The 13,668-nt window shown below is 48.2% G+C and overlaps 1 protein-coding gene across 1 annotated transcript in view; it reads right to left on the minus strand.

Moving 5' to 3' along the window:
* The window catches only part of PLA2G4E (phospholipase A2 group IVE), a 57,907-nt gene extending 44,459 nt beyond the window's left edge, over window positions 1–13,448 (minus strand). Inside the window, exon 1 of the mRNA XM_060003563.1 lies at window positions 13,266–13,448. Coding sequence (XP_059859546.1) covers window positions 13,266–13,448 — 183 coding nt within the window. The remainder of the gene's footprint in view (window positions 1–13,265) is intronic.
* Between the last annotated feature and the right edge of the window lie 220 nt (window positions 13,449–13,668).

The raw sequence follows: 13,668 nt of genomic DNA on the forward strand, positions 1-13,668 counted from the left end.
CAACGGAGGTGTCCGCCTGGTACCCATTCCCTCCACTCCCCCACCCTTCACCATCAAATGGGCCCAGGGCAAGCCCCAAACTCCAAAACATTCCTCAAAGCCTAGAACTTGATCCTCCTCTCACTGAAGGAGCCTAGCCACAAACACCCACCCTACCCCGCTCCATCCATCCTCGGCAGCCTGTGAAAACTCTGGGTCTCCAATCCTTGTATTTCCTCATTGTGCATAAACTCCTCAAGAGCGGGGCCTCACTTTAGCTGAATGAAATCAGATTGAATAGGACACTTTCAGGGCATCACTCGCCTCACTCCATGATTTAGTGTGGGCCGGGGGAAGCTACACAGCCTCTGACCCCGGTGGGAGCTGGTGCAACAGCAAACAGAGTGGACTCACCTGCCAGCATTTACCGCCTGGCTCTGAGCTGACAGGGTGCAGTCGGGAAGGAAACAACAAAGCATTTGTGATCTAGTGAGGGGAGCAGAGAGGGCTGAGTTAAGTGGTGAATTGTCCAGTGTGGACTCTAAGTAGGGCAGGAGGGGACAGAGGCCTTGGTGGTGGGAGCTGTGGGAGTGGGCTGGGAAGGTGGGGAGTGCCAGGCATAAGGTAACGTCCAACTATGGGGTGACGGGAGCCTAACCCCCTCCTCTGATCCAGTGTGTCTCTGAATGAACCCACAATTAAAGCTACAACAGTGTTCTTGGTACACAGTCTGATGCTCCAGAGCTCCTTCATGCGGAAATTCTGAAGCCATCTCCGCACAAAGTGGAGGGGACTTGGTTTCTTTCTACCCACCGCCCTTTCCTCCCTAATGAGCAGAAAGCCTGAGATCTCCCCAGAGCCCCCCAACCTGCTCTTCTGAGCCTCCACCTCTGACTGTGTCCGGGGTCTTGTTAACTGGCTCCCATTTATCAGGGTGACCAGGAGCTGCCTTCACCAGCCGCCTCTTGGTCTCAGGTAACCCAGCATTGGAAAGTACATTCCTCCCAGTGGCTCAGCTGACATCACTCCCAGGAGAACCAGCAAGGATGAATTCTTCACCTTTCCTCTTTCAAGATGCCTCGGGTGCCTGTCCCTTCCGTCCCACCCCATCAGCAGCATCTGATTCTCAGCCTCTTGCCTCTCACGAGTTTTTGCCCCACAAACCAGGCTGGCCAGTGAGCTTCGTAACCACGCCCTCAACCTGTCATTCTCCTGCTCAACACATCTAATGCTTTTCCATTCTTGCCAACGAATTCTGGATTCCAATACCTTCCAAGCAGAGCCCAGAAACAGCCCTATGTACACATGAAATTTCATTATACAATGAAGGAAGTATTTCAAATCAGTGATGAAACGATGGACTATTCACTACTGGAAAAAGTATTATAGCTTACCATTTGGAATAATATAAAGTTAGTTATAAAGTTAAAATGAACTTCATAACCACACAAAAATAAATTCCAGACAGATTAAATATCTAAACATTAAAATAACACTATAGAAGGTTTAAAATAAAATATTAGAGAATGATGAGGAAGAGGAGGATTTTCCTAAACAAGGTATAAAACCTAGAAACCAATAGGGAAATGCTGCCAGATTTTTAAAAAAATTTTTAAAAACAATTTATTTATTTTTGGCTATGTTGGTTCTTTGTTGCTACGCACAGGCTTTCTCTAGTTGTGACGAGCTGGGGCCACTCCTTGCTGTGGTGCGTAGACCTCTCACCATGGCAGCCTCTCGTGTTGTGGAGCATGGGCTCTAGGTGCGTAGGCCTCAGTAGCTGTGGCTCACGGGCCTAGCTGCTCCTCGGCATGGGGGATCTTCCTGGACCAGGGATCGAACCCGTGTCCCCTGCATTGGCAGGCAGATTCTTAACCACTGCGCTACCAGGGAAGTCCCTGTTGCCAGATTTAAATACATAGAAAGGGACTTCCCTGGTGGTGCAGTGGTTAAGAGTCCACCTGCCAATGCAGGGGACACACTTCGATCCCTGGTCTGGGAAGATCCCACGTGCCATGGAGCAACTAGGCCTGTGCACCACAACTACTGAGCCTGCACTCTAGAGCCCTCAAGCCACAACTACTGAAGCCCATGCACTGCAACTACTGAGCCCGTGTGCTGCAACTACTGAAGCCCACATGCCTAGATCCTGTGCTCCGCAACAAGAGAAGCCACCGCAATGAGAAGCCTGCGCACCGCAACGAAGAGTAGCCCCCGCACGCTGCAACTAGAGAAAGCCACGTACAGCAACGAAGACCCAACACAGCAAAAGACAAAACAAAACAAACAAACAAAAAACATAGAAATGTAAAACTGGGGTAAAGCAAAAGATGCCATAAGCACCGTTCTACCTCCAAAACTTATCCCAAATTCCTTCCTCTTAATAAATATCTGTGGATAACAAACCACTCTTAAAAAATAACAGTAAAGAGGAGAGTCTTACCCTGCCTGATACTAAAATAAACTACAAAGTCACACTAACACAAGCAGTAGGGTGTTGGTGCGAGAATAGGACCAATGGAACAAAGTAGAGGGGGCAGAGATAGACCCCGATATTTAAGGGAACTTAACATATGAGAAAATTGGCACCACAAATCAATAGAAAAAGAACAGATTGTTTAAGAGGTGACATGGTCATGAGTGGCTCAGTGTATAATGTAAAATAAAACAGCATCCTCACCTGTCCCCATATAAAAAGATGGGCTGTAAATGGGGTGAACATAAGAAAGGGAAAACTATGAAGTTGGCAGAAGATAACACAGGAGAGTCTATTTGTGGTCTTGGGGATGAGGATTTCTTAAACATCATTTTGAATCCACAAACCACAAGGAAAAAAATTTCTAAATTTGATTACATAAGAATTAAGGGTTTCTGTCAACTAAGAACACAGAGAAACAGTTAATAGACAGCCGACAGAATAACAGAAGACATTCGCATCGCATTTGCAAATCACAAAAGGATTAATGTCTAGTATATAAGAAGAATTCTTACATACTCCACAAGAAAAAGACAGCCATGCCAACACAAAAGTGAACCAAAGATTTGAACCTGCAATATATAGGAGGGGAAACCCAAAAAACTAACAAGCATTTGAGGAGACGCTCAAAATCATTGGTAATCAGAGAAATTAAAACCAAAATGAAATTTCACTGCAGCTATTAAATTGGAAAGCACTGAGAAAGTTGAATAAAGATTGCCTTTCTTTGGGGAGAGAATGGGAAAGGATTTGTGGGTTCAGGGAAGTAACAATCAAGAAGACAAACTCGGGGCTCATGGGCACCTAGGGTGATAACAGGCCATGTCCTCGGCCCTCTGCACTCAAGTGAAATTATTTTCCCTCCTGCTTTACCCCAGAGTCACTGCCACTGCTCCAGCCTGAGTCATCATCTCCCTCATCTCAGCTATGGCATTAGGCTAACTGGTCTTCCTGCTTGCACTTTTGCCTTGTTATAAGCCATTCTCTACAGAATCTCCTAAAAACATAACTAGATTATTCGACAGCCCCGGTTAGAACCCTCCCATAGCTTCTGGTGGCTTTTACTTCTTGTCATGGCTTCTCACATTCTACTCCTTCCCTTGAACACAGTTCAGCTTGTGAAGTGGAGATGCTGCTTTATTTCACCCTGTATAGTGAGCCACTTGCAGCCATGTCATCTATTAAACAGTGTGTTCTTTTCCTATTGATCCGTGGTGCCAATTTTATGATATATTAAGTTTCCTTAAATATCAGGGTCTGTCTCACGGCCCTCCATGCCCTGAACGTGGTAAATCCTTTTCCACATCAGGGATTTTTGCGCTCGCCGCTCCCTTGCCCGAAGTCCTTGACTTTCTGCTCTGTGCATAGCTGGCTCTTTCTTCTCTCTCATGGCTCTGCTCAAGTGTCATTTTCTCCAGCAGGCCTGCCCTGACCACCCTTTATAACATGTATGCCTTTCAACCACTTATTTGCTTCCGTGTTTCTCTGGTTATTAATTAAGTTAAATTAGATCAAATCTAACTTAATATATCATATGTTGATTTATCATGTTCGTCTTTTTGCCTCGTTCCACCAGACCGTAACCCTTTTCAGGGCAGGAACATTGCTGGTCTTGTTCATCAACTGGAAACACCTAACGCCCATCAGTAAGAAGACGGTTAGTTATGGTACATTCACCACTGGACCATCACACAGATGCCGACAGGAACAGAGTGGCTACCATCTATTGAATGTTTACAAAGTGACGGGGACTATTCTTCATATCTTGTATTACCTGTGAAGTAGATACTATTATGATCTCATTTTAAAAACTAATTGAGACATGGAGAGGGTAAGCCACTTCCTCAGAGTCACCATAGTAAGTGACAGGGCTGTGATGCAAATCAGCCTGTCCCGGAACTTCTGGCCTTAACCCTCATACACTCAGCCTTTTGGGAGATGCTACTGCCCTGGAAAATCAAGATTCTCCATTATGTTTTTTAAATGTCTCTTTATGTTCCTGTGTTCAATGATAAAGCTCAATTTCCTAAAACAAACATATAATGAGTAACACAGACATAGAAAACAAACTTATGATTCCCTTAAAGGGAAAAGGGGGTAGGGGAGGGATAAATTAGGAGTTTGGGATTAAGAGATACAAACTATTGTATATAAAATAGGTAAACAACAAGGTCCTGCTGTATAGCACAGGGAACTATACTCAATATCCTGTAATAGACCATAATGGAAAAGAATATGAAAAAGAATGTATATATAAGTATAACTGAATCACTTTGCTGTACATCAGAAACTAACACAACATTGTAAATCAACTATACTTCAATTAAAAAAAACATACAGTGAGTAAACACAGTTTTGACAACATAAAGTAAAGCAAATATTATACCCTCCAAGTAACGGGAGATAAAAAAAAAAATCAACCATTGAAGTTAATATGTCAAGATGTCTCAGAACTTCTGGTCAACAGATTAGACGTGACTATTTCATGATGACAAGATATAAAATAAGGATAAATATGGGCTTCCCTGGTGGTGCAGTGGTTGAGAGTCCGCCTGCCGATACAGGGGACATGGGTTCGTGTCCCGGTTCAGGAGGATCCCACGTGCCGCGGAGCGGCTGGGCCCGTGAGCCATGGCCGCTGAGCCTGCGTTTCCGGAGCCTGTGCTCCGCAACGGGAGAGGCCACAACAGTGAGAGGCCCGCGTACCGCAAAAAAAAAAAAAAAAAAAAAAAAAGATAAATATGACAAGAAAGGCTCTTTATTCCAATGTAGGTAGTATTTATGTTCCTAATGTTGTCAACAGATCCTGCCCTTCTTTATCTTTATAAGCAGATGTTAAAGTCCTACTCAGTGCTTTGTATTCTCAAAGCACTTGTGTCCATAGCTCAACATTTCTCAATCTTGTGAGGTTTCTGCTACTAAAGCTTGTGCCTCTGGTTTCAACTGGATGATAGGTTTTATCGTCCTGACTCTCTCTCACACATAGCAAGACTGCCTGGAGATTTCTGTACACTGAGTTTGCTCTTTGTCACCAGTCACCTCTGTGAGGATGACATTGTCCAGTTAGTTCAAGGTCTAGATGTTGAAGTTTCACAGACCTGGATTTGAACACTTGTTCCACCACATGTTAGCTGCATGAACTTGGGTAGGTTTATCCCTCTAAGCCTGAGTTTCTCCATCTGAAAAGTGGGAAGCAAAAGAATTCCTACCTCATAGGGTGGTTGTGAAGACTAAACGAGATAAAGTCATAGCACATGGCCGGCCCTTAGTTAGCGATGGAGTCAATACAAGTGCTATGATCCACAGGACAGCAACCTCAGACACAAAGACGTCATCTGCCCAAGGAGCTCACAACGTACGTTGGGTGAGACAGGAAGGTCATGCAAATGGTCTCAGGATGCTCACGCTACATATGAGGAGAGGTGTAAAAATATTCTCCTTGGGGATCACAGCCACCCAGGGCTGGGCAAGTCAGAAGAGGCTGCCTGGAATAGGAAAAACTTGAACTTGCCCTCGAAGGAAGGATAAGGACCCAGGAAAGAGCATTTTTGTCTGGTGAGACAGCATGAGCAAAGGTATGAAGACTCAGAAAGGCTATTAAATAAGGTACCAAATGTCAGGTGTAAGAATCATGATGATTCTTCTGTTGGCAGTGGTGACGCATGAGCAGAGAATATTTAAGAACGAGAGCAAATCCTACTCCTACAGGCAGAACAGGTGGCCGTCGGCACTGGGTGGTTTGGGTGAGCTGGAAGGCAGGCATGCTTCCTTCATCAGCCCAGGGTGGCTCCCTGGTGCAAGCCGTGGCCTGCAAAAGCCCCCTGATAAATAAATGCCTCCCCCTCTTCACCAGCCGGGAGCGGCCGCTGGTCTCGTCCTACCCAAATGCCCTGCGGTCTCCCAGGGCCCCCAGTTCCATGCAGACTCTGCCTCAGCTTCTCTAGCTGTCACTCTGGGCCTGAGGGGACGGTACCCAGGAAGGATAAACATGCATGTCTGTGGAGGAGGAGGAGGAATCCGGAGCAGGGCCTGTGAGTGTCAGAGGGAGACGATGGGAAGCAAGGTTGCAGGCTCCATTCGTTTCTTCATGGCCTCTGGTCACCTGGCCAGAGCAGAGTCCCATCCATCTGTGTTTAGGTCAGGCTAAGTCTACACAGGCAGACACCGCCTTTCTCTCTGGTCACTTTACAGAGATGGAAGGGCTTCCTGCTGGCCTCAAGGCCGGATATGGGCAGAGACCAGGTAGGGCAGGAGTCACCTGGCCATGGAGCCCGCAGGGCACCAAGTGCTAGCCGCAGGTGGCATTGCTCAGTGGAGGAGACAGCTGATGTGACACAGGTGGAGAACCTTCACTGAGCACTCAGGAAGTGCCCAGCACCGGCTCTAATTCTGGACAGACTGACTCTGAACAGAGATTTCTTGTATGTAAGGAACTCTTTGGTGAGTCTCTCCTGGGAATCAAAGACTTAACAAAGAGTTAAAAAAAAAACAACAAAAAAACGGATGAAATGTGAACATTTTAACCTGTATGGTTTTGTTCTTTGTTTTTGTCCCTGCAATCCTTTTGGTCCTTTCTTCCCTCAAACTGGCCCCTGGCCTCTGCTGCCCTGAGGAAGGAGACCGTCTTCAAAATACAAAGAGAAACAGAAGATAAATCTTGGTTTCTAAATTTCTCTAGGCCTCAGTTTTCCTGTAAATAACAGATATGGAAAAATACATAGGCAGTCATTTATCCTTGCCCCACCTCCACCATCCGACAGCTGGCGTAACAGCGAGAAACTCTTGGGATCCAGAGCGGAGAGCATGTCTGACCTCTGTGAGATGCAGCTTCACAGATGTGCCCTTTGGCTCCCAGAGGGTAGAGGGAAGAGGTCTGGGCAGACTCATGGAAACTCCGCAAGGCTGCCTGAGGGGCCCTGGAAGTTAGGAGAGCCGTGGGCCTGTGGGCGATGGTGCGGCTGAGTGAACCAACAGTGAGAACTGCTGGGCTGGGGTTGCTGGAGCCTGAGGACCCAGCTCGGGAAAAGCCGCATGAGGGCATCTTGGCGGACGGCCCAGTAGAATGATTGCACTTTTGGCAAACTCATCATTTGGTGAATTGACTTATTTTTTTTACTTTAAAAATCAGCTTTACTGAGGTATAATTTAACACAATAAAGTTTATCCATTTGATGGGTTTTGACAACTATATACAAATGTGCAACCACTGCCACAATCAAGACGGAGATCATTTCCTTTGCTCCCAAAATTTGCCTCATGGCCCTTTTGGGCAACGCTTCCACTTCTCCCTGGGCCTCAGGGAGCCAGTGATCTGCTTTCTGTTGCTGCCAATTAGATGGGTCTTTTCTAGAGCTTCATGTAAGTGGAGTCATACTGTTCAATCTTTTGTGGTGACTTCTTTCGTTTGGTGTAAAGTTTTTGAGATTTATCTATGTTGTTGTATGAGTTCTTTCTTTTTCACTGCTGTGTAGTTTTCCATTGTAAAAATTACAATCTGTTTATTCATTTGTCAGTTAAAGGATAAAGGTGTTTCCAATTTTCAGCAGTTATGAATAAAGCTGTTATGAATACACACATACAGGTGTTTGCGTAAATATGAGTCTTCATTGCTCTTGGGAAAATAACTACGACTGGAATGACTAGGTCTGATTGATTTTTACCTAGTGACCCAGAGCTAGTGTGATGTCACATCTGGGCTCATCTGACAATCCCAGCCTCCTGTCCTCGGCACTTCTCCACTCTCCCTGGGGGTAGGAAGATGAGTTGTAGTGGTTCAGACGGGAAACCCATGGTGACTCAGGCCAGGGTGAGTGGCAGGGATGGAGAGAAGTGATGGGATTCAAGACGTATTTCAGGGGACTTCTCTGGTGGTGCAGTGCTTAAGAATACGCCTGCCAATGCAGGGGACACGGGTTCAAGCCCTGGTCTGGGAAGATTCCACATGCTGCGGAGCAACTAAGCCCGTGCACCACAACTACTGAACCTGCACTCTAGAGCCCACAAGCTACAACTACTGAGCCCACGTGCCACAACTACTGAAGCCCCTGCGCCCTAGAACCCGCACACTGCAGCTACTGAAGGCCACGCGCCTAGAGCCCGTGCTCTGCAACAAGAGAAGCCACTGCAATGAGAAGTCTGCTCACTGAGACGAAGAGTAGCCCCCGCTCGCCGCAACTAGAGAAAGCCCGTGCGCAGCAACGAAGACCCAACGTAGCCAAAAAAAAAAAAAAAAGACGAATTTCGGGATAGAACCATCACAGTATGATGGTTTAGATATGGAGGGCGGGGCAGAAGATGTCCAGTGGGCTTCAGTAACCTGAGGTGAAAAGATGTAATACACAGGGGTGGTCCTGAGGGAAATCCATCAAGTACAAAAGTAGAGGAGGGGCTTCCCTGGTGGCGCAGTGGTTGAGAGTCCGCCTGCCGATGCAGGGGACGCGGGTTCGTGCCCCGGTCCGGGAGGATCCCACATGCCACAGAGCGGCTGGGCCCGTGAGCCATGGCTGCTGAGCCCGTGTGTCCAGAGCCTGTGCTCCACAACGGGAGAGGCCACAGCAGTGAGAGGCCCGCGTACTACAAAAAAAAAAGTAGAGGGCAGAAGGGGAGAGACTGGGGAACTGAGCTTTGAGCTGGGCCTGAAATGTGGGCCAGGCTAGGAAGGGCAGCAGGAAGGGAGGGCATTCCAGGAAGGGAAGCAGCAGAATCCAGGTGAAGGGGTGGGAATGAGCTTGCCTTACACCCTGTAGGCGGCATAGAGTAGGGCGAGTCCCGCCAGGAGGGAAGGGTAGGCGCTGGGCCATAGGGTGGGCAGCTGGGGTGGGGTCCGATTTCGTCAGGCCTCTGGAGCCAGGCAGAGGTATCAGCCTTGATGTCAGAGATCATGGGAAGCCGCGTGGGCTCTGAGGCCTGCAGTCAGCCACCTGTCACTCAGCGTTCCAGATGTGCACCAGAGGCCGCAAAGACACTAACAAGCAGCCTCAAAGCTTGTGCTTCCTGAAGAAATTTACTGACAACCCACTCTGATAAAAGTACGGGGCGTTTATAGACAAAGTCTCTTGGCTTCCTTGGTTTCTTCCAACCTCATTGGCGATTCCTTCTCAGTCTTCTTTGGTGGCTCTTCTGTCTCCACCAGGCGTCGAGAAGGTGGGGAGCAGAAGGGCACAGGCTTCTGCTTCTTCCCTTCTGTCTGCCCCACCCCACCCCCATTTTTGGGAGACCTCATCTAGCTTCATGGCTTCAACAACCCTCTATATTCTGCTTCATGTAGTCAACCCAATTATCTCCCCGACCTATCTCCCAAGTTCCAGACTTGTGTTTGCACCTGCCCACCTGACATCTCTGCTCGGATATGCATATATCAAGCACCTCAAATTTAAAATGTCCAACACAGAAACCTCCAGTCTCCTCCATCCCAACCCATTTGGGGAACCCTACCTTGGTGTTCCCTAGATGACTAAGGGGTACCTCCCAGTTATTAAGGCAAAAACCTAGGAGGCGGCTTTGTGTTCTCATTCCATATCCAATCTATCAGCAAGATAGAAGTTCTGCCTCCAGAAAAATTCAGAATCTGTCCACTTGTATTTAAGCCGCCTCCATTTCCTCCTGGATCACAGCCAGAGCCTCTTCACTTGCCTCCCTGTTTCCCCTCAGGCAGTCCATTCCACAGACCAGCCGCAGTGGTCGGTGTAAAACAGAAATCAGATAAAGTCCACCGTCAGATTAGAAGCTTCCAGTGGCTCCCGCCTGATGCCTCAGAACAGCCCCAAAGCTGCCTCCTGCTGCACTGGGTCAGCATAAGGCTCTGACTACTTCCTCTCTTCCCCTGCTCTCTGCTCTCCAGGCACACTGGTCTCCTCTCTGTTTCCAGAACAGACCAGCCTTGTGCCCACCTCAGGGCCTTTGCACTTAGAAGTTGCTCTCTGTGGAACATTTTCCCACCGGTCTTCTTATGGCTCAGATCTTGGTTCAGATGTCACCATCCTACCTCCTGTCTGTCCCCTCCCTGCTGAAAGTCACCCTCTATCACATGTTTAGTTCCAGTAGCTTTGACATAGAAACAGTCATGTATTTATTTACTGTCTGTCTCCCCCATTAGAATGTAAGTTTCAGGAGGACTGGATCCTGTCTGACCTGCTCAGTGCTCTGTCTTCCACTCCTAGAACAATACCGGGGGCACGGTGGGACCTTGATAAATATTTGTTCAAAGAATGAATATGGGCTTCAGATGTGGTTCCTGGTCTTCCTGAGATGGAAGACATGTAACAAACCACAGGAAGAGTTGCCTAAGAATACAGTGCAGGAAATGGTAACTCTGAAAACGAATCCGATAAACTCATTTTTGCTGAAGTATTGCTGGATGACGATATGCTACCCAGTAATGCCAGCCTCCACGGGGCCCTAGAAAGATGAAGACGTAATCTACAGGGTGGTCCTAGAGGGAAACCCTTCAAGGACCAAAATGGAGGGCAGATGAGAGACTATTGGAAGATTGGTGGGTCCTTGTGGGTCCCTCAAAATTTGCCATATGGAGGATTCCTCTGTCACTGAATGCAGACACATCCTCCCCAATCATACACATTCCCCCCACATACATACATTCCCTAATATTACACCCCCTCTTGCAGAGCTGACTGCGATTCTTCTTATCTTGTTCAGGTATTTCATACCCGTCTTAGGGAAGAACCAATTGACAAGCTTCTGAGAAATTCCATGGAAATTTGCAAAAATAAAGCACTATAAACTCTGACATTTCACCATAAATCTTAACAAATTATAGTACAGGCACACAATGGAAGATTATTCTGCCACTGAGGTGACAATTATGAAGTTTAATTATCAACCAAGAAAACATTCATGGCTGTAATTTTAGGTTAAGACAAAAAACCTGGACATAGATCTGGTATAAGTATTATAAGCACAACTATATCAACATTATCTAAGGAGAAAAAAGACTGAAAGGGAATAGTTATCGTATTGAGTTAATGCGATTACAATGGGTTTTTCCTTTATGTTTCCAGACATTTTTTGAAATGACTTTTACACACATAAAAAAGAAAGTATTAAGGTTAAGCACAGTGTCTTTGCCTCTGTCCCAGCCCTGTGGCCTTCCCGCTCTTCCCTCAAGCAGCTGAAACAAGACAAGGGCACAGCCTCATTCCTGAGCCATGTCAGGCATGGGGATGACAGGGCAGAGGGGAGAAAGAATTGTAACGTCACAACAACAACGACGACAGCGGTCAGCATGGTTCCAGCTTCCTGTGCTCCAAACACTCTGCTATCCACACCTGACATGATTTTGCCCCAGAGGTGGAGAAACTGAGAGGTGAAGTCTGAGAGGTAGGTTAAGGAACTGGTCTGAGGTCCCAGGGTTGGCAACTGACAAAGAAAGTTATGGAAGCCCTGGTCTGATTTCACAGCCCACGCTCTCAACCACTCTTAAGGAGGACAGCGCTCTTACAGATACCGAATCCCTGTGTTTCAATGGCTCTCACAGCTTTGAGGGGCCACCTCTGAGTCAGGAGGCCTCTGATGCCAGGGAGGGGCAGGGGGTGCAGGCCCCTGACCTCCCAGCAGGGCTGTAGCTGGTGCATCTACCGCTGCATCACATCAGGAGCAGGCCTGGCCTACTGGACCACAGGGACTTCCCCACTGGGGAACAGGGGACTACAGGAAGGGCGGGAAGGTGTGGGGCAGAGAGGGGGAGAGGAGCCACCACTCTTCACCTGTGACTCTGAGAGGGGTCACCGGCAGGGGCCCTGGTGCTTCTATGGGGCAGTCAGTCTGGTCAAGGGGACGAATCTTGGGGGGACTGGTCATCTGCCCAGCTGCCCTCAGGTACCTTGGGTGGTGGACACTGGGTTGACAGCTACAGCTATGAAGTGGGACCTACTGGGGCCAGGCAAGGTGACCCCGTGGTGGAGGGCCAGGATGGAGCCAGCAAGCCAGGGTCCAGACAGAGTGGGACAGAGGCAGAGGGGACCACAGGGGGCAAAGTGACCATGACGCAGTGCTCCTGTGAACAAGGCCCATGGACGGATGCGAGCCTTGCCCCCTGCTGAGCTCAGCCTGGCACTGCTGCTGAGACCAGAGCGGCCAGAGGGGCACAAGAACACGGACCCCTCCCCATTGCTGGGAGCCCACAGGAAGCTCACACACCTGCCCTGTGGAGAAGCTGGGGAGGCAGATCTGGATCTACTGATGATTGCCTAAAGCCAAGGTTCAATTTTTGTAGCCCACTCAATTTACCAGATGGGAATGACTTAGTCAAGGTTTTCTCTTCACTGGCCCATAGGTGGGGTCCGTGAGGAAGGCCAAATCAGTACATTCCCTCCAACTTCCTCAGAGCTGCGCGTGGTTACAGTTATGACCCTGCCCTGCCGCTAGGCTAGACGGCACAGGCCTAGAATCTATATGTGCCAGGTGGTCTGCTAAGTCATTCACCTGCAGGATGCTGACCCCTCAGTATCACATCAATCGAAACACCTGCCATCTCAGCTCTCCTATGGACTTAGCTGGGTGACCTTAACCCCACTGAGCCTCACTTTCGTCATCACCACTAATCCCTCCCAAGCACATAGAGTGCATGCAGTGAAAGGTCATCACCGTCAGAGTTAACAACTCTTTGGGGCACAGAGACAGGTAAGGACGGGTAGGTGATGGGCGGGGCCAAAGGGATGCATCTGGGAAAGAAAGAAATTAACAAAAACACAACCTGTTAACTCTGCAGCAATGCAGGTGATCTTACTTATAGTCAGGAAAGCAGGGGTAAAATTTAAGGGGCCAGGAGCACTCCCCAGAAATGCAAACATACCTGAGAGCACCCAGGGGCCATGGGAAGTAGAGGTGGGAGATGGGGAGTTTCCAAGACCTGCGTCTGCTCCAACTCACTGACACTCCTTCCTGCTGTGCTGCCTTCTTCATCCCCTTGTAGGCTCTGCAGGACAAACACATCAGTTCCCGAGCCAGGCTGGCCTTCTGAGGTCTGGATAGTCATTCCAGCCACATCCACCTCTCTGGGTCTTAGAACAGGCTGTTTGGTACTGGGTTGGTCCTTAACAGCGAGGCAAACCGCGGATATCCTTGGGAAATTTCAAGGGGGTTTTGCAAAACAGCCAAAGCAATGTCATCGGATTCCTCCTGAAGCTAAATGAGCCTGATGGTTAAAGAGGTGAAGGAAGTCAGTGCTTAGCTAAAAGAGTCCCACACCTCTGTGA

Source organism: Delphinus delphis, chromosome 2 (assembly GCF_949987515.2).
Source record: "Delphinus delphis chromosome 2, mDelDel1.2, whole genome shotgun sequence".
NCBI classification, from domain to species: Eukaryota; Metazoa; Chordata; class Mammalia; order Artiodactyla; family Delphinidae; genus Delphinus; species Delphinus delphis.